At 48.0% G+C, this 23,922-nt stretch overlaps 11 protein-coding genes; 3 read left to right on the top strand and 8 right to left on the bottom strand.

The window, feature by feature from the left end:
* Positions 1–4: 4 nt before the first annotated feature.
* FFUJ_00010 (probable fatty acid synthase, alpha subunit) lies at positions 5–5,000 on the bottom strand (the record flags this gene model as incomplete). XM_023573771.1 has 4 exons in its annotated part: positions 5–4,302; positions 4,352–4,791; positions 4,861–4,887; positions 4,945–5,000. The coding sequence occupies 4 exons, from the start codon at positions 4,998–5,000 to the stop codon at positions 5–7; spliced, it is 4,821 nt and encodes a 1,606-aa protein (XP_023425435.1).
* A 404-nt stretch (positions 5,001–5,404) lies between these two features.
* Positions 5,405–6,817, top strand: FFUJ_00011 (related to branched-chain amino acid aminotransferase; the record flags this gene model as incomplete). XM_023573770.1 has 6 exons in its annotated part: positions 5,405–5,435; positions 5,488–5,520; positions 5,578–5,691; positions 5,743–5,769; positions 5,826–6,466; positions 6,527–6,817. The coding sequence occupies 6 exons, from the start codon at positions 5,405–5,407 to the stop codon at positions 6,815–6,817; spliced, it is 1,137 nt and encodes a 378-aa protein (XP_023425434.1).
* A 270-nt stretch (positions 6,818–7,087) lies between these two features.
* FFUJ_00012 (uncharacterized protein) lies at positions 7,088–8,313 on the top strand (the record flags this gene model as incomplete). XM_023573769.1 has 2 exons in its annotated part: positions 7,088–7,175; positions 7,232–8,313. 2 exons carry the CDS (start codon positions 7,088–7,090, stop codon positions 8,311–8,313), a joined length of 1,170 nt encoding a protein of 389 aa, XP_023425433.1.
* A 134-nt stretch (positions 8,314–8,447) lies between these two features.
* Positions 8,448–9,391, bottom strand: FFUJ_00013 (related to PRO3-delta 1-pyrroline-5-carboxylate reductase; the record flags this gene model as incomplete). XM_023573768.1 has 2 exons in its annotated part: positions 8,448–8,739; positions 8,796–9,391. The coding sequence occupies 2 exons, from the start codon at positions 9,389–9,391 to the stop codon at positions 8,448–8,450; spliced, it is 888 nt and encodes a 295-aa protein (XP_023425432.1).
* Positions 9,392–10,477: 1,086 nt separating this feature from the next.
* FFUJ_00014 (related to ferric reductase Fre2p) lies at positions 10,478–12,684 on the bottom strand (the record flags this gene model as incomplete). XM_023573767.1 has 2 exons in its annotated part: positions 10,478–12,125; positions 12,173–12,684. 2 exons carry the CDS (start codon positions 12,682–12,684, stop codon positions 10,478–10,480), a joined length of 2,160 nt encoding a protein of 719 aa, XP_023425431.1.
* A 1,982-nt stretch (positions 12,685–14,666) lies between these two features.
* FFUJ_00015 (uncharacterized protein) lies at positions 14,667–15,886 on the bottom strand (the record flags this gene model as incomplete). XM_023573766.1 has 2 exons in its annotated part: positions 14,667–15,221; positions 15,374–15,886. The coding sequence occupies 2 exons, from the start codon at positions 15,884–15,886 to the stop codon at positions 14,667–14,669; spliced, it is 1,068 nt and encodes a 355-aa protein (XP_023425552.1).
* Positions 15,887–16,322: 436 nt separating this feature from the next.
* Positions 16,323–17,663, bottom strand: FFUJ_00016 (uncharacterized protein; the record flags this gene model as incomplete). Its single annotated transcript, XM_023573765.1, has 1 exon — positions 16,323–17,663. One exon carries the CDS (start codon positions 17,661–17,663, stop codon positions 16,323–16,325), a length of 1,341 nt encoding a protein of 446 aa, XP_023425430.1.
* A 314-nt stretch (positions 17,664–17,977) lies between these two features.
* On the bottom strand, positions 17,978–19,016 carry FFUJ_00017 (related to protoporphyrinogen oxidase; the record flags this gene model as incomplete). XM_023573764.1 has 5 exons in its annotated part: positions 17,978–18,168; positions 18,221–18,537; positions 18,602–18,708; positions 18,760–18,918; positions 18,975–19,016. The coding sequence occupies 5 exons, from the start codon at positions 19,014–19,016 to the stop codon at positions 17,978–17,980; spliced, it is 816 nt and encodes a 271-aa protein (XP_023425429.1).
* An 819-nt stretch (positions 19,017–19,835) lies between these two features.
* FFUJ_00018 (related to ketoreductase) lies at positions 19,836–20,712 on the top strand (the record flags this gene model as incomplete). XM_023573763.1 has 3 exons in its annotated part: positions 19,836–19,878; positions 19,942–20,492; positions 20,557–20,712. The coding sequence occupies 3 exons, from the start codon at positions 19,836–19,838 to the stop codon at positions 20,710–20,712; spliced, it is 750 nt and encodes a 249-aa protein (XP_023425428.1).
* A 95-nt stretch (positions 20,713–20,807) lies between these two features.
* Positions 20,808–21,934, bottom strand: FFUJ_00019 (related to aldehyde reductase II; the record flags this gene model as incomplete). XM_023573761.1 has 3 exons in its annotated part: positions 20,808–21,566; positions 21,629–21,858; positions 21,913–21,934. 3 exons carry the CDS (start codon positions 21,932–21,934, stop codon positions 20,808–20,810), a joined length of 1,011 nt encoding a protein of 336 aa, XP_023425427.1.
* A 343-nt stretch (positions 21,935–22,277) lies between these two features.
* FFUJ_00020 (uncharacterized protein) lies at positions 22,278–23,746 on the bottom strand (the record flags this gene model as incomplete). XM_023573760.1 has 2 exons in its annotated part: positions 22,278–23,624; positions 23,687–23,746. 2 exons carry the CDS (start codon positions 23,744–23,746, stop codon positions 22,278–22,280), a joined length of 1,407 nt encoding a protein of 468 aa, XP_023425426.1.
* Between the last annotated feature and the right edge of the window lie 176 nt (positions 23,747–23,922).

Genomic DNA, 23,922 nt, shown 5'->3' with positions numbered 1-23,922 from the left:
ATTACTAGAAACGTGCAGTAGGATCAAGCAGTGCGGCGACCCCATCGGCTGATGTGTAAGGAGCTTCAGTCTTGATACACTTGGAGACCATATTACCCTGAACCATAGCCTCCGAGAGGCGAAAACATGCTTTCCTCCATCGCTTATCGCGCTTGCTAATGTATCCATCATATCTCTCTCTACCAATGGTCGCAAAGAGATATCGAGGATGTACGAGCAATGCCTGGCCGCCTTTCTGGCCAAAGCCAAACGAGGTTACCGAGCATGCCTTGATATCGTCCATTTGGAGATTGGTGTTTGGGAATGCAAGGTGGCGATGTTCTCGTAGCTTTTCATCTACATTATCGGCGTTCCTATTCCCAGGAACCAAGCCTGTATTCATCATTTGCAAACAGCCATTAACCATCCAGGCGCCTGCAGCGCCCTTGGAGTGGCCTGTCAACCACTTCTGACATACACAAGGGAGAAGGTTGCCCTGGCGTCTACCCAGATGCTTCATCTGCTCCTGAATCACCATTGTCTCGTTGAGGTCATTCTGGACAGTCGATGTGCCATGAAGCGAGGCCACTGATATGTCGTCAATACCGAGTCCCCAGACGGCCAAAGACCCTCGGATAGGAGAGATATCTCCAGCGTCCTGACTCTTCCAAAACTGGTTCCCGAGACTAAATGTCACTTCTGCGTCCTGTGCTTGCGCATCTTGCCTGATACGCAGCTCCCGGTTCTCTCTGAATGCTTTCAAGTCACCGGGGCTGGCAGTTTCGCTCTCCTGGAACAAGGCTATTTCAGAGTTGAGAATATCTAGGTGATCAGAGATATTCTGATAGATCTGGGTCCTGCGTAACTCAAGCAGTCTCTTTCGATAGCCCAGACTCAGCATCGGGTTCGGAATGGTCGACTTCTCCCTCGCGTTGGTCAAGACGCCTTTGCCAGGGGCCGGCACGGAACGTCCAGCCTTGTCTGCCGCCATGCTCGTGTAGGCAACGATGCCAAAGATGGGCAGCCCCATTTCAAGAGCTAGCTCCGCTGACGTGAGTACTTGAACGCCACATCCTTGGGATTCGACAAAACCACTCCTCGACGAGGCTGTTGGGCGTGACATCTCCTTTGGCACTCTTCCGGCAGCATACTCAGCATCGGTATCGCAGGTGGCCTTCATACAGCCAAACTCGTACGACAGATCTTCGACAAAGTCTTCGAACCCTCCAACAAGACACACTTTGGCCTTCTTGAGCATGATGAGATCACAAGCCGTGTCGAGGGATTCAAGAGAACTCGCACAAGCTCCCACGGGGGTTCTTATAGGACCTGATGACGAGCTCAGCAACATGTTGATCCAAGCTCCAGTGGTGTTGATGAAGGTCTCTTGGACAAGATCGCTCTTGACTGACCTGTCTAGGTAACGATCACGGTGCATCTTCCTGAGTGATGTCAACCCGCCCATGCTCGAGCCCAAGCAGTTGGCAAACTGAGACACGTGAATATGCTGGTAGAACTCATATGGATCGATGATGCCTGAGCACAGCAGGGCTTCAACAGTGCATACGAGAGAAAAGAGAGTCACTGGGTCGACCTGCTCAATTATATCATCTGAGATGCCATATCGCTTTGCCGTCCAACCCAAAGGTATCTGACCAGCCACAGTCCGATTGAAGCGCGATGCTCGTGGCACCATGACAACTGCGCCAGCTTTGAGTTGCACCTGACAGTTCCCGCTCGAAGCATCTTGTGTCACGATGGCTTTGTCGCCGTGCTGTCGTTTGAGGGTCTCGGCTGTCTCAATTGATGTCTCGAATGGGGCGAGGTCGCGCTGTAGAGCAACTTCAATCAAAGACTCCTTCTTGCTCGGGTCGTAACCATTGTCTGAGATTTCAGGCTCAACTTCCCGGATCCCAGAGTGCTTGGCCATGAACTCGAGGTATTTGCCTGGAATCTCATCATCACAAATGGCATCCGACGTCTTGGTATCAACCCATCCAGAGTAATGGTCGCCTTTCTTGTCAATACCATTGTGATACGTGATCAAACCCATCAGCCAGGCCATCTCGACGCAACCTTCGAGAGACAAGGTGCCAGACTCTTCCATCTCCCAGCGGGTTCTGCTATTGCCGAGTGGTCCCAGCTCGGCAAATCCTGTGATTACCACAACGCGACTCAAGTCCACCATGCCATCAAGAGACGCGGCAAAGGGTGCAATGTCTACCTCATAGTTGAGGTTCTTAGGTAAGGGGAGCAGAATGTTGGCTCTGCCTCGGAGACGCTTACTAGTCTTGGCATGTGCATCTGTCGCAACATAGGCCTTGTCCCTACTTGATTCCTGTGCCGTGAGTCTCTTCAGCTCTGCATAGGCATTGAGTTCTTGGCGGGCACTTGTTAACTTGGCCTTGAAGTTCTTGACACTCCCTAGACCTCCACCCATGTCGACAATGATGGGAGTTTCTTGACACTCGGCGTTGAATCTTCCGCCCATGACTGAAACAATATTTGCTGCCATCTCGACGGCTGAGAAGGTCCGAACCCCAAGAGACTCAACGGCCTGGGCAATGACATCGTTGCTGTCCATCAGTCCCGTTCCTCTAGTCCAGCCGATGATGACACCCGCTAGAGCGATATAGCTGCCCCAAGTCTCAGATGACCATTTGGGGATAAGGGTCTCGAGAGATCTCTTTGACTCTGAGTATAGCCCATCATTTCCCAGAAGGCCATGATTGGGCGATAATGGGAGCACAACTGTAGCTGGACGGGTGATAGTATCGCGCTGTCTCTTTTGGCTGGCCACAGCGCCAACAAGGCGGACAAGATTGGTGAGCATGGCTCGATGGGCAATTTCCGACTTTGAGTCGAGATCCTCTATATCTCTCCCGTTTTCTGAAATGGCAGCAAATGGCAGGATAAAGTCGAGGTCCCATGATGCATCCGCGTATATGTACTTGACCAGGTTTTGCACATCGCCATGGCTACCTTGGTTGAAAGGAACCACTCGAAGAACAGATCCTTTGGACCCGTGACGAGCGTAGATGCTCTGAAACATAGCAGTGACCTTTTCTGAAAAGCTGCTAGTTGTGACAGTAACTCTCGCTCCTCCAGCGAGGAGATGACGAAGAATATGGTTTCCAATGGATCCCTCTCCCGCTCCAGTAAGAAGCACATTCTTTCCGCTGAACGAAAACCCCGAGCGTCGACTGTCTTTCAGGTCATGGCACAATATCTCAGTCAACTGTGGCGAGTAACTGACAGCAACACCATCAGCTCGACTAACTGGAAATGCAATGCTGGACGCCTCATTTGTCGATAAAATCTTTGAACAAGGTAAAGCGCGAGGTATCTCGCTGAATATCAGCCTTCCGTCTGAACTGATGGTCGTCAGAGGAGCCATATCAGGGGACAAGTTGATGAAAACTGGTTGCCGCTCCTGGGTTTCGACACAAGTCTGTCTTAGTAGTTGCATTGGTTTCAAAAGACCAGAATCCACAGTAGGGTCTCTTTCGGCCTGGGCAATGATGTAGTCGAGCTGCTCCAGTGTTCTGCCACAGGCTCGATTGACGATGCTCGTTGACAGCTGTTCCAGCTCTTTGACACTGCTCATCTGCCCCTGTAGCTTTCGCTGGAAAAGCAAGATAGTATCTTGTGCATTCCAGTTCCAGTATGAATCATAGATTCGCTGCTTCTTTGCGTCAAAGATAGGCGCCATGCCTTTTGCATAGTCATCTCCATGCTCAGATATCCACATGTCAAGCTTTTTGGTGGCCGCAGCCTCTGAGTCGGAAGCTTGTAAAGTGGCATCTTGTGATTCGTTCTTGGCTGCAGTATGTCCCTGGATTACGCCCATTATATCTCGTAGGAGAGCATCGTTCTGTTGCTTGGCCAACAGCAAGGCTTTTGCATCGACGGCTGGCGCGGCTGATTGCACAGATCCACGAGATGGTATGCTCAGATTTTCTTGCCCAAAGTACGCAGCGGCATTTGCGTCCAAGAATGAGTCCACATCGGTCGAACTCAAGAGACGACTGGTCGGTTGTCTTTGAAGCGCAAGTAGAAACACAGCATCCTGCCGCCTTGGGGGCAGACCCCACTTCTCGCGCAGATATAGACGTGCATTTGATAGACTGTAACCCCCGGGAAGCCTTGATGAGACCATCTTCATAACAAGAGCCGATGTGGCTTTGCCGAGTTGCCCATCGTGGCTGGTACTGAGGGTCTCACTCAGTGAGCTTAACGGCATCTCTTCAGGTTTGTCGGGTACTCGATTGGGAAATTCGGCAAGCAAGTCCCCAACTATCTCGTTTGAAAGGGTTGAACGGCCTTTGACAGTTAGTCACAGTGCAATATAAGGACATGGGGCTTGGCCTACCTCCAACAAGATTGCTGATAGTGCCAGTCATGGGAATAGCTCGGGGATCCTTCTTCAGCTTTGGCGCCAGCAGACTTATCAGAATAGCCGAAACTGGGACTTTTGTGTCTTCAATCTCATCTACCGGACCCGAGGGGATATGCGAAGCTGTTACTGGCCGTTGAACTTCCCAAGCAGGACTCCCGCTAACTTTGACCGTATTTGACTGGCTTCCCAACTCAGGCAAATCAGGCTCCTCGGTAGGCTCATATTTATAATAGATGTCAGGGTTTCCATTGTCAGGACTCATAAGGTGACGATTAATATTGAGAGCTTGATCACTGTTCGAAAATCTGGAAGCAATTGTTCTTTTCATCATATTTGTCAAGATAGGAGAGGGTCCGATTTCAATAATTCTCTCTGCGTTGACTTCTCCTAAGATGTGATCTTGAGTTTCAATCCTGTGCGTGTTGAGTGAGCGTTACCCTAAGTGAGATATCAGAGTGACAAGAGGAAAATAACTAACGTACCATCTTACTGGATATGCAAATTGATGACTAGTGAGTCAAATCGTTAGTTTCAACGTATGCAGAATCGGTGAGCCACACGCTTACGCCATTAGCTCAATTAGGAGCGTGTAGGCCAGCTCTTGTTCCACGTCTGGATGCATGGCTGCAGAGAAAGTAAGGATAGAGATAGGAATGGTAGTGAGTTGCCTGATGGCTATACAGTATGGGGAGAGATAAAAAGCCGTGGTCTGGCCCAACCAGCGCAATTTCAAATGTTGCTTTATTTGTAAAACATGCAAATCACTGGTCCTCTGTGCGAAGCTCTCGGACCTTGATTGAGCTGAAAGTTAGTTCAGAGTAGTGGATAAGCTGGCTGGTTTCGGGCTGTGCACGGTGACTAAGGGTCGGCTGATAACGTCACGCTCCATAAGACATACGTAACCGAACCAAGCTGCCGAAAGACGCATTACCCATATATTTATTGCTTGACCTGCCCCTTAAAGACCATTTTGAGTTCTCGTGCTAGCACAACGAAAACTAAGTTCCAACACCTTGTATGAACGAAATGTCCATTCCACTCCCACATGCAGAGTTCCGTTAGTAATGTACAGTTTTCCTGCAACTCTGCTTTTTGCTGATTAGAGTCAGAGTGGGACCACTATGATAGCAAAGTTAACCCAGGTACGAGAGGGAAACCAAAGAACACGAGCTGGATAAGCTAACTCAGTTTAAATATAGTCAACGGGCATGTGGAGTGTACATATAGAACTTTGACTTGTTCATGGTCTGCACCAAGATTTGTCGAGAGTCCATTTCTTCAGGTTCACGGACTAGCACCAGGGCTTAATTATGGTCAGAGATGAGTGAGTTTCTTGTAATATCACACGGGCTGACATTTATCAGGACAGCAGGCCTTTGAAGGGCTTTTGGGTCAGTATACTGCGTGAGTGATATCTATAGGACACTTTCATCCTGACATGTTTTAGCTCACAGGACCGCTCGAAACCGAATCTTGATCTTCCGACCTGCTTCGCATTCTTCCCGGTTCCGACACTCCGCTTCGGTTGTTAGTATGCCTCCAGTTCCAGAAAGTCTATTTCTCGCTTGCGTTCACATGGCCGTGGCCAGAAATGCAGAGTTCGTACCCCCTCACAACTTTGCTGGCAACATGTACATCCGCCCGCTCGAGTTCGGTTCCAGTGCACAAATTGGTCTCGACGTACCTGATGAGTTCACATTCTGTGTCTTTGTACAGCCCCATGTTCCACTGCATGGGCACACGCCATTGCGAGCACTTGTTGCTGAGGAGTTTGACAGAGCCGCCACACGAGGAACTGGAAACTGCAAAGTCGGCGGCAATTATGGCCCTGTTCTCAAGTGGTCCAAGGATGCAAAAAAGCCAGAGAATGGCGGATGGAGCGCCCTGCTCCATGTGGACAGCAAGACGCAATCCTACGTGGATGAATTCAGCGCGGCGGCTTTGATTGGGGTCAAGAGTCCTGATCAAGAGAGCACTCAAGTGCCAATACTTACAGTCGCACACAGCGAAGCGGCCATACACAGTATAACTGCAGAATCAGTCGTCACTATCGCCCAATCATTTGGCTGGACCGTTGAAAGGCGGTTGGTGAGTACAGTGCTTCACAAGCTTGTCACCAGCCACCTAACTAGCTAACCTCGGTATCAGGTCAAGCTTGAAGAGCTCTCAAGTTTTAGTGAGGTATTCGCTGTCGGTACAGCAGCAACCATCAGACCGTGCTCTTTGATTTACCACAGATCAACTGGTAAACACTTCACATTTACATCCGATGGACCGTACTACCAGCGGCTATGGAAGACCTTGTCCGGTATCCAAAAGGGTGAGATAGAAGACATCTTTCAATGGTGCCAGGACCTGAGATTTGAAGAATTCGGGGAGAGGGGACATAATGGTCAGCCAACTGCCGATCCTACTAGAGTGATAGAAATGCCAGAGTAGCAACCGGTGGATACACAAGGAGAAGAAAAGTGCCAGTGATCAAAAGCTTGTTTTATATAGTTATACCTAAGCTTTTGCTACTAGCACCCCCGACCCTCTGTGCCGTACATTTACGTATTGGTTCTATTCTGTGTACAGGTGGATTTTGAAGATGCTTCAAAGTTAAAGCTTAATCGCATACGAATACCCACATATCAAAACAATATTTGAGCGTGTGCCATGGCTGCACAAGGACATGCTCATTCTAACTCGTGCTTCATTCGTGATATCATGTCGCCACCAAGTCAAGATTGGTCTACCATCACAGACGCCAATGAACGCCGGAAAGCTCAGAATCGTGTAGCGCAAAGAAACTACAGTAAGTGAACCCACTTGATATTGTTTCATGACTTGTTCGAAACTCACATGGCATAGGAAGTAGGCAGAAATTACGTGTTGAGCTTGCCGAGGCCATCCTCTACGACATGCCAAGCTGGAGAACGGCGGTTGGTTTGAAAAGGAAGCGCTGGCTTGAGACACCTCAAAGTGTGGAAGACCACGATACGAACCCGGATTCTGCAACACCAAAGCCCTCTTTGAGCTCTCAAGTAATTCAGTATCACGAAGAGGGACAGCTTGTGCAAAACCCAACTGATTTCTCCATGTCTGCTGATGCTGACGTTACTGCTGATGTCAGCAGTGGTGGTGAGAGTTCAGATCTGAGTCTCGGTGTGTTTACACCGGGTGACGACTGGATGAATGCGGAAATAGATTGGACAGCGGCTATGACTCTAGCTGGTGATACCTCAGCTTCGGAGCCTGATTTGCGGCACAGAGCCGTGGGTCCTGGAAATGACATCCATGCTCAGCCCCCTGTATCTATCCCTGTTCAAGCGGCCTCAGGACAACATAGGACGCTTACCGCTCCCACCCCTGCAGAGTCTATGTCACTTCGCACCGAACCGCCCGAAACCGCAGTCATCACAGTTACGTCGAACAGAGAGGTGCCGAACCTAGGGGACTCAAATGAGGGTTCTAGAAGTATATCCACTACAAAGCAACCTTCAGAGTTTAAAACCCCAGTGCTCACAGCCATAGCAAAGGGCAAACTTGATATTGCGAGACTGCTCATTAGCTCTGGCGCTAACATCGACACTCGCGACATGCATGGCAGGACCAATCTGCACTATGCCGTGTCAAGGAGCGACGCAAAGACAGTTCGATCTCTCCTCGAACTTGGCGCAGATCTGCTGATGTCAGATGCATCTGGAGTGACTGCTTTGCATATGGCTGTGGGGGCGGATGATCAAGACATGGTCAAGCTCCTGCTTGGATGGTGCGAACAACAAGACCGTACAGCGTCTTCAACCGACCACAAAACCACGCTAAAACAGTGCATTAACTCAAGAGACGGACAAAATATGACGCCATTACACTTGTGTGTTGTAATGGAGCGCATGGATATGCTCAAGATTCTTCTAGACTATGGAGCTGATGTAAATATTGGTTGTGACTAAGGCAAGCAGAAATAATGAACAATACCATAGATATTCCGTTATATGCAGCGGGCCTGTGAAGTACGAATCGAGCCCTCTAACCAGTCAGAATATGATAAAATAAGATTTGGCCTGTCCTTCTTCATCTCGGCTACCTATTCCTTGCCCATTGCTCGGTTCGCGTCAAGGCTTTTCTCCACTGCAGCAGCAACTACTGCCGAAAATTCTCCCTCGTCTAATCTCTGCATAGCCTTTTCTGTGCTGCCTCCAGGAACGCACACGTCAGCAATTAGTGACTGGAGAGATCTCTTGTCCTGCAGGGCTTGCATAGCAGCTCCGAGGCATGATTGCTTGACCAGGGCCCCAGCTACGTCAGGTGCCAGGCCATGCGAAACCCCAGCTTCAACAAGGATAGCAAGCAGCTTGAAAACGTAAGCAGGGCTCGATCTTTGTCATAATTAGTCATCATGTCTAAGCGAAAACCCTATGGGAAAAGAGCTTACCCCGAAATAGAAGCTGCAATATCAATACCGTCCTCCTGCTTGATGAAGCTGATCTGTGGAGACACCGCGCGGAAAATATCGGCAACTGCCGAAGCTTGTTGTGCCGTTACAACCTTATTCGCAAACAGGGCCGTCGCTCCTTGCCGTACTGCCACCGGAGTATTTGGCATGGTCCTGACGACTGAAGCTCCCTTTGGAAGCCAGCCCTCAAGCTGTGCAGTAGTAATACCAGGACACATAGTGACAAAGGTTGGTTCTGGATCAAAGCCATAATTCGAGTAGACATATCGTATATCCTGGCACACATCGCTGGTGGCCCATGGCTGGGTACAGATGAGAACAACATGGGCCGCAGGAGTCTTGCCAAGCTTATGCCATGGTTCATCCCAAAGAATCGGAGATATGTTGCCCTGCGAGACAACGAGCGTAGGGTAGCGAGTAGCGAGCTCTCCGACATGCGCAGACCTGCGTGCCGTGACCCGGATCTCGACAGAGTTATTGTAAGTATCGAGTAAGCCATCAATCATGCAGCGTGCCATAACGCCCCCGCCAATAAAAGTACAGGCAGTTATGTCTTCAGATGTAGAGGAAGGCATGGTGGTTAGGAAGCAGAGTCCAAATTGGATGATGTTGATGGTGAGAATAATCTGGCTGAGGGTTTTATATAGTAATAAATATAAAGAATAGATTTCTTAAGTAAGTAGAGCTATTATAGATAGCTATATAAGAGAAGCTATAAAGTGTTTTTAAGTTATATACTTCTTTAAATAAGTAAAAGATTAATTATATTATTTTTATAAATTTTCCTGCACGTGATCAAAATTCACCTTCAGCCTGAGTAAGAAAGGTTCAGACAAGTCATGCACTAAGTATGAACTCTAGTAAGTTACACTCCCTAATGCTAATGCGGAATGTGCTTTGTTCTGATCACTTTTAGAACCGACATCATGCAACTAGCAAGCAATGCTTAGGTCTCTCGTGAACAACATGCCGTCAGTGTTCTCTCTATTTAAATTTAATATAGTCTCTGTATATGGAGTCAATTGACTGGGACGAGCTAGAGGGCTCTGCCAGTCTTATTTCATTAGCAGTAAACTTTAGCTTCTTCTTTTTTATCTACACTGTCGGTGCATATATGGATCACGGCCGAGGAAACTTTTCAGTATCGTCGCTATTCTTTCAGCTGAACCCTCCAGTCAGCTCAACACTACGGCAAGGTAGAAAAATGCCCTACGTCCCAGTCATGCACCTGTTGCCCATACTAGCCAGTGCAGTATTGGAATGAAAGAACCTAACATGTCAGATAAATTCTTGACAGTAAGCACAGTATTCGAGAATCAGGATCAAACTCCTTTCAGGCTGCTAGCTATCATCACTGCTACAGAAAGGCCTTGGACCTACCAAATCATCATTCAGTGAGTCAAAATGCACATGTCAAGGCTCTCTGAATCTCTCAAGATAATTTGGCTGTAACTGCTTTGACGCCACCGATCTAATAACTTAGTCATCGGCAGTTCTATGTTGTGAGTGCAGGTCTGTTGATGCGTATTGCTGGATGCAACCTCAATTACCGGTCAACCTTTCATCACTTATTAAAGGTGAACGCAATAGCAAATAGTTGTATCATAGAATATCTACCAATGCTTCCAGGTATCTGCCCCCATTGTGTTATTTCCCCATGTCTACCAGGTGAAGGACTCTTCAACATAGCGAACAACAACACCATGCCTCGCCATCGCAGCACAGACATAGCGAGCTTCATCACACATTCCATGTGGACCACAAACGATAACGGTAGTTCCACCAATGGCCTTCTCCAATTCCGTCGTCAAAACTCTTTTTATGTCCATTCGCTCACCAACTGAGACATGGGTCTCGATATGGCCCCAGTTGGAGGATTCACCACCTTCTTTTTCCTCGGCGACGTCTCCACCAACAATCATACTCTTGACTACATCGACAAGACCCTTACTTTTGATTCCCCAATACAGCTTAGTAGTTCCCAAGGGCTTGGCGTACATTGACAGGGAAGCTCGGAGAGTTGACAGAACGCCAGCAATGCCGACACCGCCGGAGATGACGAGGGTGTTTGGGTATTCGATGTTAGGCTCAAATCGGCTTGTGTCTTCGTGACCGTAAGAAGACTCGATGAGAACGGGGATAGCGATGCTAGTGTCGGCTTTCTTGGCAAGCTTGGCCGTCATACCACGGAGGTTCTGGACGAACAGCGTGATGCCAGGTTTGGTAGTACTGCTATGATCTCGAAGCTGACGGACGTTGGACATAGCGCCGCCCATCTCTTTGGAAGCTGATGCCTCAGTTGGTGAGATGGCACCCTCATTCTCAGACTGGGTTTGCGAAGCCGAGCTTGGAATCATGGACTCTCCATCAAGCTGGCCCTTACTGCAGTTGACAATCGAGAAAGGGTGGTTCTCCCAAACGCGCCAGGACAGGGTCGGGAAGTAAGCGAAACAGTGACCATGAGCATCAACATCTGGGATGTCAACACGCAAATACTTGTCATCAATACGAGTGACATATGCTTTTTTGATACCATATCTGGAGATACGCAGAATGCGGAGAAGTCTCTCAAGGCCCCAGAAGCAAAACGCGATGATGAGCCAGATCTCGAAGCCGCTTGTGTCTTCGTAGAGGAAAACAATGTGATACCAAGAAGCGACCAGGGCACCGATGGTCAAGAGTATGTGCGTGATGAGAAAGACCTCATATAATATCTTTCTGATTGGAAGCATCGAGAAGGGAATCAAGGCGGAGAAGAGGACAGTGCCGACAACGCCGACGTACCAGTAGGGGTATGTCAGAACAAGGGGATACGAGTGTTGCTCGATCATAATTCGAAGCCAAAGGAGCGAGTGAAGGGCGACTTGTACGACACAGATGGTGGCAGTCCATCGATGGAGAAGAAGGAAGGTTGAGTAAGACCAGTTAGTGAGCCGAAGAAGCACGCTGCTACGGCCGGCATAGAGAATGACAATAGGGATGTTGGCGAAGGCGATGGCACCAGCCCGATTACCGATAAAACGCATTAGTGCATAATGACGATCTGGATAGACGCCGTTGGGGGTATAATTCGGGTATCCTTCGAATGTCGCCAGGCAATTGATACCAATGAGGTAGAGAATAAAAAGAGCTTGACCTCTAGTAGGAACCATGCCAATTCCAAGCGTGGCTACACTGTGCTGCCTGCCCCAAGCTGGAGGGTCTATGAAGTAGCCGTAGAACTTGCTTTTGAAGGATGTTGGCAGGGGAAGCAAGCGTAGGAGGGAGAAGCCAATGGGTACCATCACACATGTCATGAAGGCCAGAATGCTATGATTAGTCAGTAGTGGTTTGAAAGTGAGATCAAGTAGACTTACGAGTACTTGCTTTCATTCTTGGCGACGGTCTTGTATTCCCTGACGCCATTCAGCTGGCCCTGGAAGACAGCTGCATCAATCGAGATGGTACGGTTGAACAATGTTTCTTCTGGAGACATTGGTCTTGGGGTACTGGAGGCGTTGACCTGAGCCAAAGCCTCGGGGTACGACCATCGAATGGACTTGGACTCGTAAATCATCAGAGTCTCCCAGAAGGTCTCAACTTTGTAAAGTTTGACATTCTTTGGGCAATAAGAGTGAATGCAGTAGGCTATGGAGGTCAAGTACGAACGGTCGTTGGAAAAGCATTCCGCCGATGGATATGCGTCCGCCTTCGCCTCTGCCGTCATGCCGGCGTACTCAGGGCAATCGAGATTGTAGGGCATTGCCCACGAGCACGCTTGAGCACATGGTACTGGGTAGGAATCTCGCCCATAACCTTCAAGAGGGACAGTGGCTGATGTGCTGGGGAAGAAAGAAAGTGCTGACAGCACGATTGCTAATGTCGGCATTGTAGTGGAGGACCACATGGTGGCTGGTGCTCAAGGCCAAGACACAAGACAAGTACACAGTGATGATTTGAATGACCCGAGAAACAGAAATAACTTTAAAGCGCTTCGTAGTTGATCCTTAAGTAGTATCGCGGCCCAATATGGATAAAATACCTCTTGTTCCATAAACGGTGATTCTTAACAAAAGATCCCTCAGAAGATTCCATGACTGCATTCTAGATCCATGATCGCCGAATATCGTTCGTTTTTGATAACGGCTATTGGCTTAGTGTTAGCAGAAAGAAACCTGGGTCATGGGTTTTGTGGCTTGTTGATTAGCATCAGTTTTTGAGGACTGGAAGGGATGGGCCATGTTGAAGAAGGTGCCTGGGACCCAGTTCGTTAGATGCAGACTTTCCCAGGGTCGGAGGGAGACCGAGAGTTTGCACTTGGTTAGTGCCGTCTCTTGTTTGTGCGGCATAGCTCCAGACTCCAGTCGGCTGTACAGGACTTCAGAGCTTCGGAACGGTATCTTCAAGATGTTGAAGTAGAAATAACGCTGCAATTTAATCCATCCCAATACCATGTTGAATCTTGGGAGTAACAAGTGCCCGTCTTGGCAACGTGCCGACATCTCACCTCTTGGCGATATCACTTCTTGGCACCCAAGTGAAGGAACCATCAGCCCCCCAAGGAATTTTACTCCGTGTCACCATTGGTCACAGTGAACCCTTAATTCCGCCCACTGAGAACAACACAGTGACGCAGCGGAATTCTGCATGCAGCCAGGCAAATTTTTCGTTTAGCTGTGCCGAACTGCCGCAGCCACTGATCAGATAAAGAGAGCTATCCACGTGTTCTAGACCCAAAACGGGAACTTGGACGGATCGCGCGGGGTCCTGGCTGATTGATAAGATGGATCTGATTGATAAAGGAGGCTAGGGTAGGGCTAGCATGTGACGGACCGTGGGACGAGCGCCATGGACAAGTGTAACCGAGAGTTTTTACTCTGATTTTAGGTAATAGTCTCTGTAGTCTTCAGCCACAAGTTCTGTCTCTTGGTTCTTGTTACGATGGTGGTTGCAGATCATCCCGGAGGCATGAAATATGACCCTACCAGAATCAACTCTTCATAGATACTTCAACACGTTGCAGAAGTTCTCGTGAGGCAATATTACTGAAACAGGTCACCCACCTCGTTTAACAACATCTGATTTGTCTCCACTACAGCAAACCGCTAGCTCCATCAGGCTTGCATCGGGACTTCTCGACCTCGTATGAAATTTTCTGCAGCATTTCTGTGACTAACTTCCTCGCCTGTTCCAGACCCCTACCATTTCGGCTCGCGTCGCCGTTTCATTCGCGTGGGGGAACATTCTGGACCATTATGGATGAGGTGAAATAATAACTCTCACAGTATGCATAACTCTTGATCACCCTGTCATGTCTCTTCAAACTAACCGCATATCGTTAAGTTTACGTTTAGTAGCTTTTTGTCACGCCAGAGGCTGCTGTAGAAGATTGATCTATGTGCCGAGTTCCGAGATAATGAATAAGGTTATCAGATCATTCATGCCCTTCTCGAGGGAACAATGCCTAACTAATGGCAGTATCTACGCTGATTGTTCGGACCCTCGGGGTGTTTTCTAGATGCTGTATTGAGGGTTCATGTGTCAGATGGCCTTGCAATTTATTTTTCGCGGTAGAATCGCTTCCTGTCATGCGATATCGGCCATCTCGCTAGCTCTCCACTTCCTGTCTCGAGAACCAACAGCCGACTTTCTCCGCCAAACCTGTACCCTGGCCTCGAGGACCAAGAAATCACCGAACGTTAATATGAGGTGTCAAAATAAACCAAGAGAAGAGTTCCCTAAGCCTAGGCTAGATTTACCTAAATATTTTTATCACTCAGGGTCAATGTTCTAATCTTTCTTGCCTCCCCTAGAGTGGAGCTGTTCGATGGTAATAACTAATAACATATGTGACCCAGGAGTAAAACTCAATTAATGACTCTCAAGTCCTTCAACCATGAGATCGAAACCCACTGCCCGAAGTCGGTCCACAAATGTGATGCCCAATGTTGATGGCGTCAATAGTCCAGCACCAGTAGTCCCATTCTTGTCCATCTGATTGATTGACGCTGCAGCCTCTACGGCTAGGATTGCAGCCATGTCAACCAGCGCTCCTTTGTAGCTGAACTTGGCTAACGCCACTGATTCTTTATTGCCAGTCGCATAGCCAACTGCCTTCCATTCCGCACTCTCAATTTTGCGGCTTTCGTCTCTGTTGGGTCCAGATCCTGCATCGAAGGACTTACCACGAACGAAGGATCTGAACCATCGCAATGCCAGCAAGAAAATACCCAGTTTCGTGACGATGTGCATGAGTAGTGCAGATATAAGGCCAGTGGCTGGGCTGTACTCCTTGAACACAAATTTCTGTCCGTAAATCTTCGGATTCAAGGCTGCTGATCGTTGAGCGATGGACTCATTACCCCACGCCACGAAGGATGTTGCCAGATGCCCAAGATGTTGGTCGTAGCGATGACCCAGAAATTCCTGACTTTTCTTACCACATGCTTGGGATCTGGCACCAAGACCGAGGTGTCAGAAGTCAACCAGTCATTGATCCCATAAGTCTCAGCAACGTCAAGAACAGTATGCAGGGAACCACCTTGCATCCCGAGCATGTTGAGTTTGCCACAACATACGATTTCAGATGCTGCTGGTTGGTTTTTCTCTCGTAGATGTCTAGCAATCAGCCACGCCACAAGATCAGATGGAGCACTCGATCCCGAGATAGCCGGGATAATAATAGCGCCTGAACCTTTGGACACCTCGTGAAAATCACGAATCATCTGAGCGATCCATGCAGTTTCGGTGCTAAAGTCGACGTAATGGGTGCCGTTACGGGCACATGCTTCAACGATGGGGGTGCCATGGCGGTGATATGGTCCAATACCGTTGATCAGAACTTCGGTGTCTCTGACAAGGGGATTGAGTCCCTCACCATCGAGTTGAGGGATAATGTAATTGTCCGGCTCCAGTCGATCGGGATTGATGGCCCGAAGTTCTTGGCGCAGAACTTCAAGCTTTGCGGCTGAACGACCTGCAATGCACCATCTCGTATTTGTTGGGAAGGTCTTGGCAATGTGCTCGGCGCAGATTGTGGCGGTCCACCCGGTGGCGCCCAGGACGGTTATCTCATAGGGTCGATTGCTCATTTTCTTTTCTTGCTGAATACCATACCTGTGATTGAAGGCATGAGTGCGTGGGTGGCCTCATATTATGTTGACAATTTGAGAGTCCCTCGTGGTCAGAATTATTCTTCTTACAAATACTCAATGCTTCTTCGTATTCTGCCTCCACTATTGCGCAACGCTACCCTAGTTGAGAAGTGGATGGTGCTCAGTCAAGCATATCGGTTCGATCACGGATGAACAACGGACGAACCAATTGAGTAAGCGTTGCGCACCCTGAGTGAGGCACCTCGCAAACAGCCTGTATTGCCAATCGCAATTGCGCCGCCAATGTGGGTTTTTCAGATGCTTCGAGGCTTCTGCAAATGTTCTGCAAAGTATCCCCGTGAATTCTCTCCATGAGGATATATGTAGTAGATATATATCGTTTTCATTTATCTCAATCTGCTTTGATGCTTGCTCAATGCGGGCGGTCAAGACATCCGAAATCTCTCTCTAGCTTCTGCATATGATCTCGATGAATCTTGACACCATCGAGACGTTCTCCAGCCCCCAATTGAGCCCCTGGATGGAATCGGAAGTTTATATCCTGCCATAGCAACCATTTCATATCTTCAAGCTTGTTATAAATCTTGGGACACAATATCCTCTTTGAGTCCCAGAACACATACCCAAGTTGTCGAACACCTGAATAGCGGCCGCCCGTGGTCGTAATTGGCTTATACATTCTGTCGTCATCCCTGAATCTGCCGAATATAAGATAGCCAAGGTTGCTGCATAAGGGATCATTTTTCAGCGACGCGGTTTCTTCATATCGGTGGTCTGGTGGCCACGTTGGCGAGTATCTCAGAGCTCCTGGTAGGAACTCGCGAGAATATTGGCAATTTGACCGAATCAACTCGGATCGTCCTTCTCCGGCAGTACATAAATCGTAGATAAAGTCAAGACCCAGCGAAGCCATGTAGCTGATGTTATCTGAAGAATGATATCTGCCCATTTTAGAGAATAGCGAGAGCCTGGTTTGGTCTAATGTCTTGAGCTCAATAAGATTATCCCGCTCACGATTTCTTTCCGTCTCATTGTCTATCTCTGCTCCGGGTTCTGGTTCGCAGAGCAAGGGCCATGCAAGTCTTGCATACATATCGGCAGTGGACATGAACTGACTCTCAAGCTCGTCAATGTAATCCCTTATCATAAGAGTGACGTGTAGCTCGACGCAAGCTATCTCTTCCACTTCCCACGGTGAGAGACGAGTAATGAAGAGATCAAACTGTTCAACAGAAGAGAATTCATCGTTCGCCGAAACCGTTTGGAATGGAAAATAATTGTTAGCTGGAAAAACGCGACAGTAGATCTCGAATCGGAGGTACGCCCTCTGCAGTCGTATGCATTCTGTTGAGGTGAGGATAAGAACCGAGTCGATTAAACCAAGCCTGCACATGCACTCCGTGTAACAGGAAATCATGAATGTCATCCGGTTGTAAAGTCTGCAAAGCAACACCAGCTCTGATTTCTTGGTAGGAAAATCGAAAGACCAGGAGCCATTAAAGTAATTTTGCAGGAATTCGGATACTGTACTCTTCGTTGCTGGTGAGGGAGTTTGGTGGACAGCAAGAAGATGTCTTAAGTTATCCATTGGTACCGAATTTCGGATCACGGACGAGAGAAAGCTTTCGGGCGTTTTGGAGAAAACATTGAGGCATAACGGCGATGATGAGATCATATCATGGAGCTCACGAGGTGAGTCGACATTTCGTAGGATGATAGAGATAAGCTCGGGTGCCAAATTCTCTAGCGTCATCTTGTGCAGTGAAGGATGGACAAGTAACGCTATTATGTATGGTTTGATACTATAGGCTGAGATATAAACATTTGCATTGTAGTATGAGAATGAAGGAAACAAGGCAGCCTCAGATTCTTGCGGGATCACGTGGCGGATGTGGGGAAGATGGGCGCGGCTGTTCGAATGAATGGTTATTATTAGCTACCAGCGCGTAGCACCGCCCTGCACAATCTGATTTAATGGGAGGATCAATGTATTGCCAAATTATATAAAGAACGATGGGATGATATAATTGATGTAAATGAAGCTAACAAGAAAGCTTTAAAGGACATCTACATCCACTGCTTGTTGCCAAATTTTGAGACAAGAGCCCCACTACTCCCTTTCTCCAAGGATGCCTCATTCATAACTCTCAACACAGCTTTGGCTGAGTCTGCAGGGGTGCTCGGGCCCGTGAAGTGCGGGGCATAATTGACAAACTTGTTCCCGAGCTTCGCCACCTTTTCTTTCTGCTCCTCAGTCACTGTTCAACGACGTCAGCACTGTTCAGTATTGTAATAACCACAGTTACTTACAATCTCCTTCAAAACCACTATCGACGCTTCCAGGACAGATGCTCATGAAAAGAACTCCTTCTTTGGCGTAGCGAGCGGCGAACTTGGCGGTGAGAACGTTTGTGCCTGCTTTGCTGATGGCGTATGCAGGAGCTGGCTCGATCTCAAATTGACGGATGAAATCAATGTCGGACATGCCGGATGAAATGGCGATAACCTTCTTGCCCTGCCCTTTGAGAACAAGCGGGGTGAGGAGGTTGAAGAGGTGGAAGTTTCCAATTACGTTGACGTTGAATGAGTCTTGGAGATCATTGACAAGGTGTTCTGGGTCCTTGGCTCTGTTATAGTATGAGATATCATTTCCAGAAGCAAGGTCATAGACAAATGATGGAATCGACCTACAGCACATCAACAGCATCCCATTGAGACCACAATGTAATGAGGCCTGCATTTGCAATGACGTAGTCAAGAGAACCTCCAGCGATTTCCGAGACAGACGAGACAGCGCCCTATACTATCGTTAGCTTCGGTGCGAAGCAACCTCAAGTGAGAGCTTGAACCTTTAATGCATGGTAGTCAGTAATGTCAGCCTCGAGAATATAGACATTATGAGGAGAACCAAGCTCTTCAGCAAGCTTTTTCTCAGTTGCGGCTTTATTGCGGACCAGGCCGATAATGGTATTATCGGGGTTGCTGGAGAGTACTTGGATAAAACCGAACTACGATGAGTATGGGTTAGTTGTAGGGTAGACTAAATAATATCAGTTGGACTTACGCCAAGGCCGCGCGATACTCCTGTTACAAGATAAGAAGGCATTTTAATATATATTAATCGAGAAGGGAAATAGATGTATAGGTTCAGTTACTAGTATTAGCAGACTTTCTTCGAAATATCTAAGTTTTCCTATCAATAATTTTACGGGACACGGTTTACTGGGGATCTGGATGATCAATCCTATGACTCATTTGTCGTTTCAATTAAACCCTCTGTAATCCCCGATATTGCGCAAAAACTACCCCATACAGCATGAAATACACAAGCTTGATTAATTCTCAACAAGCATGCACTGATAGTTCTTATGGTAATTATAGTTTTTAAGGTTCCACTCCTGATACGACACGCAGCATACGCGCAACGCTAACCCCATTTATCACCATACTCAGGTTAAGTTACATCTTTGAGGTCTCGTTAGAGCTCGTATGTCAGCACATTGTAATTACAAAGCGAAGCTAGGCAGCATTCAATGTCACATGTGGCTGAGAGCTTATTCCGTCAGACAGAACTTAGATCTAAGGTGCAACTTGAAGATAGAAGTGTACTTACATTTAATGTCTGTATTTACTTCTTCTCAAGCACAAGAACAGGTTGTCCTTCTGCCACTCTTTAATCGTACTTCTTTTATACCTTAGAAACACAATCTGCCCAGTCCTCGGGTGCAGCCGGATCATGATAGTGCGGGGTATAATCGCACCGGTTGCTAGCTTGCTTGTTAAACCTTAAGCAGAGATGGCGCAGTCGACACCTATATAAAGCAGGCGCTTGGCACCTATTTATTGTCCTAGTAGAGTGCTTTCAAAAGCGCCCTTGTCACCACTTTATCTCTTTGCCTCGCTGCCGTTCTAAACCGAGTGAATTATGTCACAAGTTACATATGTACTTATCACTGGTTGCAACCGGGGTATATTCTCTTGATACGTCAAATTCTGTTCACACTAATCTAACCACGTAAACTCCATTTTAGGTATTGGTAAAGGCCTCTTTGAGACATACATCGCCCGTACGGACCATGTTGTCGTCGCTGCTGTTCGTGATCCGACAGCCAAAAGCTCCAAGGAGTTATTGAATGTCACCAAGGGCACTAACAGCAGATGCATTTTGGTCAAGATCGATAGTGCTTCCGAGACGGACGCCCTGGAAGCCATAAAGAGTTTGAGACGAGATCACGGGATCGCGAAGCTTGATTTGGTCATTGCCAACGCCGGAATTTCCAAGTACTTTGGAACGGCAGAGATGACCCCAGTCAAGGAGATGATTGATCATTTCAGGGTCAACTCCGTGGCACCACTGCTCTTGTTCCAAGCAACCTGCCCCCTCATCCACGCTGCGAAAGCCGCAAGGTTTGTGACTATCTCTTCAGGAGCTGGAAGCCTTGGGTTTATGGAAAATTTGAAGGTTGAAAATACTGCATATGGGTCTTCTAAAGCAGCTCTCAATTTCATCACAAGGAGGATACACTTCGAGAATCCGGATCTCGTGGCCTTCAGCATCAATCCTGGATGGCTTCAAACTGACGTAAGCAAACATCTACACCTAGTCCGTAGAGACTCTCGTTATGTCTTGATCTGACTGATACTAGCTTGGAAATCATGCTGCACAGAACTCAGGATTATCGGCAGCTCCTGTTTCTGTGCAGGATGGTGTAAATGGAATTGTCAGAGTTATAGATGGCGCAACAAAGGACGCAACATCAGGTAGATTCCTTTCGTGGGAAAACAAAGAGCTGCCTTGGTGATTTGCATAATGCACAGGGATACAGATGAAATAACTCCTGGCACCAAAATTTGATTTGATATACTAAAAACTGCCCGAAAAATGCTGTTGTTGAGTTCAGAGAAGAGACTTGACTGAATCAATGATTGTATTCTCATACGGTATCCAGTCGATCCCAAGAATTGTGTTTGCCCGAGTGACATCAAAACCGAAGGAATCGAGAGCTGGGTTTGGATCGCCTCCCTTATTGGCCTCTTCCGGTAGCCTGTCCCGTAAATCTGCAAAATTCTCGTACAGAATGCGATATAACTCCTGGTTACTGTAGTATCCGGCAGTTACAAAGATACGCTTGTTTGCTGCCTCTTGCCTCTCTACGGCCTTGACATGGGCCAATGCTACGTCACGGACGTCGACCCAGAGTGGTAGCTGAGTTGGAGGCAGGCCGCTCTTATGCTTCCCATTGAGAATGTCTGCCAATAGCTGGTTGGAAGTGTTGACGGAGTCGAGGGACTTGACTGGGTACTTGACTGGACCATAGACCATTGGAGGACATATTGTTGTAAGAGAGAAATGGGGTTTCTTGTCGGCCATGAAATCCCAAGCAGCCTTCTCAGCAAGTGCTTTTGATGCAGCATAAGCAAGTCCCGGGTTGGAGTAAGCATCTTCGATAGTAAGAGGACTCCAATCGGCCTCAGTGTACGTCTTCTTCGCACCAGTGAACGATAGCTTAGGGTCCAGTATAGCAGCAAACGATGATGTCAGCGCGACTCGCCGAACGGTGGGACAAGTCTTGTGGAGTGCATCAAGTACTGAGGTTGTGCCAAGGACAGCTGGATCGATCAGATCCTTTTTGGCGTCTGTGATATTGTAATGAAACTAGATCAAACGCGTTAGTTTCGGAAACTTGAGCAGTAGTTACGAACCCGCCATTCACTCACAGGACTTGCAACGTGGATGGCCGCTTCGAGGCCATACGCACCCAAGCCCTGGAAGGCATCCTTGGCAGCAATGTCGGGAACGATAGCAAAGTCGAGCTTTTCTTCGCCAACGCCTTGAAACTCATGGCGGATTAACTGGGCCTTTTGCTCTGAGCGAACAGTAGTCACGACGCTATGGCCTCGCTGAAGGAGGGCATCGATCACATGTCCAGCGACGAATCCTGTGCCACCTACACCGAGCGTTAACTACAAAAGCAGTTTAGATGCATACTAATGAGATATACCTGTAACAAGAACCCGAGTCATTGTGAGTGATATGAGATGGGGTAACGTTATACCTTGGTGATAATTGAAGGATATGATGATTGTACTTCAGGCTTGCTGCAAGGTTTGTCGGACTTAAATAGCTGCTACGATGCATTACTGAATCATGACTCTAGACCCAGTTCGGCCTTCGGCTTGCAGGAAAGGCCGAGATGGACGATCCTTTTTAGGTTTGAATATAAATAAGCTTTTCCAACCTGTAACTAACCTCAACGAGATGACGCTCGGCCCGATTAATTTAGTGGCCTCCGACTTGTTTACGAATACTCGTATCAGATGGACTTAAACCTAATGTCCGGACTCATGTAATACGCTTGCAGACTTCTTACGCCGCTGTTGCATAACATCCTGCCATGGACCAAATAGTCCAGTAGTCCACGTCCATTCTCTTCTTCGATAATTCGAGGACATCCCTTGCTATCCGCATGTTTCCTTTCTCTGCTATCCACTCTAGTACTCTCCATATCCATGCCTGCACGCAATTCTCGGTTGACATTTGAGCAGCCTGATACAGAGGTGCCATTAGTACCCTGCACTCAAGCTTCTGCATCTGCGTGAAAGGCTCAGAATTCTCTCGCCCGGCTTTTGGCATGATGTAATGCGTAACAGAGCGACATATCTGCTTGGCGATCTTGTTAATCACTTCACCATTCTGCTCGTAGCACCTATCCCTTATCAATCCTTCCATCTCTAAACGCATCATACGTACAGCGTTGTGCAGCTGCATTGTAAAGTGGTTCGGGTAAGCATCGTATTCTCCGTCCAAGGCTTGCCAATCTCTCAAGATGACGGCAAAAGGCCCACAAGACCTTTCCAATGAATCTGCAAGGTATTCAAGCCTGCATTTAATGCTGAACACCCGTTCTTTTGTCTCGCTGTCGTCAACAATTATTGCTTTGGCCAACATGGCCCTCAAGTTGACAATATCCACTAGGATTCCCATGTAATCCCATTTACTATCGATGATCAGCCCAGAAAGATCCCTCCAGACGGCGACCTGCGAGTCAGAGATGAAAATTTTGACCATTCCACAACTAATTATAAAGTGTGATAGAATGTTCCTGGCAATTTGAGTTGACAAAGCACTTGTAAAATTCAACTTTCCCTGCGACTCGATGATTGACATTGCCCCTCGAATATGGATCATTGAGGACCCTGGCATGCCAAGGCTTGGTGCTGCTAGCTTTTCAAATATGTCGAGAAGCAGTATTGACTGCAAAATTTCATCACCGATCAACACGTTCGGCTCGCAAAGTGAATGCCTTAAACTCCCTATGGCGGCCGAGTATCTGTTAAAGGCGGTTCTGACTAGCTCCTGGCTGTCGAACTGAACTGCCGAAAACGCAAGGCCGACTGCATTCACACTGTATGCCAGATGCTTCGAGATCGGTGCCTGGTTGTATAGTGGTGGGAGAGAGGAGAAACTCCGTGATAGGCCGGTAACATAAAGCAGGAAGAACGTATCTCTGCACCTTGCCTCGACGTCTAGGTCTAGGTCAGGCATCGGCGAAGGCAACCTAATGAGCTGATAAGCATGCCCTTGGCGAGCCGCCACTTTTTGCTTGGCTACTCGTGTCTGGTCACGGAACGCTAGGTCCTTAACATTCCGGTAGCCGTGGCATGAGATGTTGGCCCGGCGGCACTGGCCACAGGATTCAGGTTTCAGGTCGCACTTAGGGTCACATGTCAGCCACTCTTATTACTTTACAGAACTGAAATGACCAATGGGCATACTCGGAGCTTCCGTCGTCTGCAGGGCAGACAGTCCATTGAGGGCCGGCCGGTGTTGACCATGTTGGACGACTACGCATCCCCCACCGTGTGCTTCTTTTGAGATTGGTGCCAGGAAAGAATCCTTGAGGTGAACCAGTCGATTGCAGTAGGAGAGACAGAAAGAGGTGTTATGGCCGTATGAAGCGAACCGTAGGGGATGGGACGAGGCACCAAAGAAGAAGAGGAGGAAGAAGTCA

This window comes from Fusarium fujikuroi, chromosome FFUJ_chr01 (genome assembly GCF_900079805.1).
Source record: "Fusarium fujikuroi IMI 58289 draft genome, chromosome FFUJ_chr01".
Taxonomy (NCBI): Eukaryota; Fungi; Ascomycota; class Sordariomycetes; order Hypocreales; family Nectriaceae; genus Fusarium; species Fusarium fujikuroi.
This window is presented reverse-complemented; position numbering and strand designations above follow the sequence as displayed.